A 5,683-nucleotide genomic window follows, 5' to 3' on the forward strand; every position below is an offset into this window, starting at 1 on the left:
AAAACGGTTTTTCTGACGTGACTGCGTATGTGAAATCTGAAAACACGTATGAGGGATGTCGACATACCCCTACAATCATGCAATTAGGCACCTAAGAGCGTGGGATAGCTAACCCCCGGCCTCCTGGCTCTTACGCAAGGGATCAGTTCACCTACTTCTTTTCCCATTTAAGTGTGTATGTGATCACACCAGTAGTTTGAATATGAATTTAGCATAAATATGGCAATACAGTGCACATGACATGTAATGTTTCATGAGTCATGCAATCGTGGAAGGTTCTGAGAGTTGAGACAGTTAAATCATAAGTCATTAAATATGGATAATAACGCATGTACGACTCATACATTCTTACATAAGGCTAAACTGACCGAGGTTATGATAAGAGTGGGAGCTAAATCATAAAACAATATTTATATAAGGCATGTATTGAACATATGGGGTACATAGCTTTGCTTGAATTCTCTTCTAGCAAGTAAGTAGGCCTTATCTTAAAGCAATTTCTTTACTTGACCTCCTTCAACTAATTCCAAGTACTTAACCCCACATTCAACATTTTTATAGCAACGAATATATAACATTTTTTTTTTGTATTGTTTTGTACTTAACCATGAATAATCATAATGTATATTCCCATTATAATTTATCACTTTATCGTGATAATATATAAATATAATTTGATTTTTAAATATAAGGGATACATTAAGTTTTTCCAAGGTGGAGGAGAAGCTAGTTTAAGAGTCAGCTTATCATTTTATCTAATCGGACCAAACACCAAAAGGTAGGGTCTTCGTCTTCACTCTCCATCTTAGCAAAGCTACAAAAAATTCTGGTTTTATACGTACAGTTCATGGAAGTTATGACTATTATTTGGCTGGTGGGACAAAGACGTGATGATACCTGTATCATATTCTAAAAATGGAAAAAAAGGAAATAGGATTCTAATGTGTATAACATTTAAATAAAGACACTTTACTTTGATTTTTCTAATTTCAACTACTTAACTACATTTAGAGCCTGTTTGGATTGATTTATTTTAGGTACTTTTAAGCCAAAATAGTTTTTAAGCACTTTTGTAGTGTTTGGGTAAGTTATAAAAAGTGCTTTTAAGCACTTATTTTTCTGTTAAAATAACAAAAATAAGACAAAAGTACTAAGTGATACCTAATTAACTTATGGCTTATGCTTGTAATCCATAAGTTATAAGCTCATCCAAACAAGCTCTTACATTAAACTTCCTTTCATTTATATTGTTGTTTTCGTAAACTCACCACATAGTAATTATGGATTTAATTTTTATTGTCCTTCTTGATTTCTTTTTCTGGCAAGAAAAACATATCCAGTGAAATTCCACAAGTGAGGTCTAGAAAGGATAGTGTATACGCAGACCTTACTCTTATTTTGGAGGTCAAAAGGTTGTTTCCGATATACCTCGGCTCAAGTAAAATATTTTCGAGAAAATTATATATTTTCGATAACATCCCTAGTTTTTAACTAGTTTGTTCTTGTCGGTGAATCAGGTAAACTCCAAGATTCATGCACGGTTTGAGTTTGTTCAGCATGTTTGTGTTTGGTAGGATAAGATTTGCAGGCTTGGGATACGATTAATTGTAATATAAATAATCTAGATTTTTGATTTCGAGATAAAAAATTACCTATACTAAACGACCCCTTAAAAAGAATTCTTCTAAGGCAAGCCCCGAGATTTGATGGAAAATTGGTGACATAAGCACATGTAAGTCATCTTTCAGATCCCTTTCTATAAGAAGGGCAAAGTCAAGAGGATAGAACTGCAAACTAAGCCAACACTTCGAGCAATTAAGAAACACTGAAAAATGGAAGAAGTCAAATTGTTGGGATATTGGGCAAGTCCTTTTTATGTAAGAGTAAAAATTGCCCTTAAACTCAAGGGTATTCAATATGAATACATGGAAGAAGATGTGTTAAATAAGAGTCCTACACTTCTCAAGTACAATCCTATTCATAAAAAAATTCCAGTGTTGTTGCACAATGGGAAACCAATTGTTGAGTCTCTTGTGATTCTTGAATATATTGATGAAACTTGGAAAGATGACACGCCTCTTCTACCAAAAGATCCTTACCAAAGAGCCATGGCACGTTTCTGGACTAAGTTTATCGATGAAAAGGTATGTTTTCAAGTATATTTGGTATGACAGAAGTAATTTTTTGAAAAATTGTTTTTTTTTTTTTTTTTTTTTTTTTCGGAAGAATGACTTATTCATGGAAAATAACATTTTCTAGGAAAATTATTTATCAAAAAGTGATAATGATGTTTTAACAAACCTGATAGTGTGTTGATGGAAACACTACTAGAAACATAGATTTTTCCCGCTACCATTCAGTAGGAAATTTGTCTTTATAAAATATAATTTTCTGGTCATTCCTTGAACGTTCATTTTAAAACACGCGTATTGGGAAACAAGTTAGATTGAAATCCGAGAAACTTTCAAATATTTCTATGTGAAAATACTACTATTTAGGTTTTTCCTACCAACATTTAGTACTAAACATTTTTCAGTGGGAAATAGAAACTCTTTGGTAGTGAAATTTCTACCATAATTGAGATAGAATGTCGTCATAACTCATATTCTTATGCTGGAAAATGTTCTCTGTGAAAAATATTTGTTGACATCACACGAGGGAATGACATATATATTTGTGGAAATATTTTCCGTGGTACAAAATGCACCTCCATCTTGAAATTTTTCTTTAAAATTCAGAATCATCTTTATTTTCATGTAATAACAAGTGTTATTGTCGAATCTCAGTGCTATCCAGAGATACGAAAACTTTGTTATGTTAGCAACAATGAAGTAAAAGTGAATGCCATGGGAGAACTTCTTCAGCTCCTTAAACTTCTTGAGAATGAATTGATCAAAGATAATAATAACAACTTCTTTGGAGGATACATTGAGATTGTTTCCATTTTGATAACTTATTGGCTTGGAGTTATTCAAGAAGCATTGGAAGTGGACATATTGAAGAAAGAGGATTTTCCAAATATATGTGCCTGGGCTGATAAGTCAATTGGTTGTAGCTTTATCAAGGAAAATCTGCCACGCAGGGAAAAATTACTTGCGCATTACAAAAATTGTACCAAACCACTGTTCAGAGGTGCATCCAGGATCTAATTTCTAAGGGGTTTAATATTAAGATTTTTAGCATTGAACCCATTATACTTTTAAAGTTATGGGTTCATATCTACTGTTTATTATGATTTTAATAATTTTTTATGCACAAATTTAAATTTATACTCTGCATCGAAAGTAAAAGGTTCAATTGAAACCCCACTTATTATGCTAGATAAGCCCCTGCCACTGATGCTGCCCACTTAAAGAACTTTCTCAGTGAACAAATCACAAAAACTTTGTATTGAAATCCTCCAAGGGAAAAGTTGTGTTTACACAGTGATGTATTTGTTGGTTTAATTTTATCCGTGTAATTGTTCGTATTTGCAATGGTGAGATAGTTCAAAGATGAAACAGGGGTATAATATCTCTATGGAGCACCTTTTTTTTTTGGGCTAACACCAATCACAAATTCATATTGTGTTACTCCCCTAATATCAACTCATACATATAAGCTCACTGTAATCAGGTGCGGAGCCAAGAATTCAAACATGAGAATTCAAAAAAAATAAAAATAAAAATTAGAGCATCAACAACACACACACAGATATATATATCATTTTCACCCTATTTCCATAAAGGGGTTCAACTGAACTGCACCCCTCTGCCTCTAAGCCTGTCAGTTGGGTCGGGTCGACCTGGGCCCGGCCCACAACCGGGCCGACCCCGAACCCGATAAGAGGGTGGTGGGCTGGGCTAGTAGAAAAAATTAAGGGGCTAGGCTGGACATGCCATGTAGCTCGGTAGCACGGCCCACCAACAGGCCCGGGTTCTAGCCCACCGGGGCACCGGCCTGACCCTGCCCACTTCGAATTAATTTTTTTTTTTTAAAAAAAAAAAAAACATAAATAGGCAGTTTTTGAAAAATGATTACATATATATGACAGCGTTAATTAATGCATATCAAATATTTACTTCCATAACAGATTCTAGTATACGAGAATCAATCCTGTATTATACCCATGCTTTCCATTTTCTTGCCTATTTTTAGGGATAGTTTTAAAATTTTGGAAGTTAATTAAATAAGTCACTCAAGTTAGCTCTTTCATAGGGAGATGATTCTAACTTTAACTGTTAAACTCCCTTTATTCTCTTAATTACCATGCAACTAGAACTTAATAAACTTAATAGTATTCAATTAATCATTATATATACCTGACAATTTTTTAGAGGTATTCTATTTACTAATGTATTGCAATATACATGGTATAATTTAATTATATTATAAATTTATTGAGGTATAATATTATATATACATAGTATAATTCATTTTTAGAGGCATTATAATTCATTTTTAGAGGCACACTGATGTACTTTATACATAGTATAATTTATCATAGATTATAATAGTATAATGTTATATATACCTGGTTTAATATTATTTTTTAGAAATACTATGTATATTGATTTAACCTTTCGTGACCTTTTGATTGGAAAATATTTTTCAGTTGAAAAAATATCATGCATATTTATGATTGACATATTATCAAAAACTCCAAAAACGACTTGTATATCTTGTTTGGATATTTATGACTTTGTGTATGTCTTGTATATGTTGTTTGTATATTTGTGTGTCTCTTGTATATGTTGATTGTATATTCGTGTGTCTTGTATATGTTGTTGGAATGAAGATTCACAATGGCTATTTAAGCAAGAATAGCCGGTGGGCAAATGGCCAAACCCCAAAATGACTTCTTTTTTTAAAAAAAAAATTAATTCATTTAAATATAAGTGTCAAATATTATAAAAAGTTAAGAGTGTGATGCAAGACTACATCGATAATTTAAAATAAAATTTCAAACTTAAATTGATAACACTGCAAATTCCAAACATACAAACTTGAACGACTTACATTGCAAAATCAAATCAAAACAAACAAACTAACATTGCAAAATGAAAACATACAAACTTGAAATTTGAAACTTGAAAGTTGAATATTGAAAGCTCAAAATTCAAATTCTAACGAAGAGTTGCATATGCATTTGGGTGTTTCTGACCTAAGTGACAGACCAAAGTATCAACTGGTCCATATCCCAGTACGGACCTATGGTTCATAGTTCGTAGACAAATTCTACATCGAATCGTATCTTCTTCTAATTTATCATAATACTTCCACACTGATGCACTCCTTGAGCTAGACGAGAAGGATTGTCATTATCCATTAAATTCAAATTTTGAAATTTGAACTTGGAAGTTGGAAGAGAGAGAGAGAGAGAGAGAGAGAGAGAGAGAGAGAGAGAGAGATGAGTAGGAAATTTAGGGATAGAGGAGAGTAGGGAATTGTGAGATAATATGGACAAAAATGAATGGTATTTATAGATTGAAAATAGGGCCAAAGAATAATTTAAGGAACTTGATGGTTAAAATAAAGTTGGCAACAACTAGATTTTAAAGTTTCAAACTTAATAAATTTTAGTATTAGAATTTTTTTAAGCCCGGCCCGGCCCACTATGTACCCCTACCCGGATAGGGGGCTGGGCCGGACACTCTTTTCCCTCCTCAAACCCGGCCCCCAACCCGGCCCATTAACCTATGGC

General features: G+C 33.0%; 1 protein-coding gene across 1 annotated transcript; it reads left to right on the forward strand.

Moving 5' to 3' along the window:
* Positions 1–1,806: 1,806 nt before the first annotated feature.
* On the forward strand, positions 1,807–3,164 carry LOC132057077 (glutathione S-transferase U8-like). Its single transcript, XM_059449513.1, has 2 exons — positions 1,807–2,144; positions 2,787–3,164. The coding sequence occupies exons 1-2, from the start codon at positions 1,833–1,835 to the stop codon at positions 3,147–3,149; spliced, it is 675 nt and encodes a 224-aa protein (XP_059305496.1). The 5' UTR covers positions 1,807–1,832; the 3' UTR covers positions 3,150–3,164.
* Positions 3,165–5,683: the final 2,519 nt, after the last annotated feature.

Source organism: Lycium ferocissimum, chromosome 5 (genome assembly GCF_029784015.1).
Source record: "Lycium ferocissimum isolate CSIRO_LF1 chromosome 5, AGI_CSIRO_Lferr_CH_V1, whole genome shotgun sequence".
In the NCBI taxonomy this organism is placed as follows: Eukaryota; Viridiplantae; Streptophyta; class Magnoliopsida; order Solanales; family Solanaceae; genus Lycium; species Lycium ferocissimum.

What these genes read in the sequence shown, in the direction of transcription:
- LOC132057077 (XM_059449513.1), top strand. Translation starts at nt 1,833, where the DNA reads ATGGAAGAAGTCAAATTGTTGGGATATTGGGCAAGTCCTTTTTATGTA. An exon ending in CTAAGTTTATCGATGAAAAG is followed by an intron (nt 2,145 to 2,786) that starts GTATGTTTTCAA and finishes GTCGAATCTCAG; the next exon opens with TGCTATCCAGAGATACGAAA.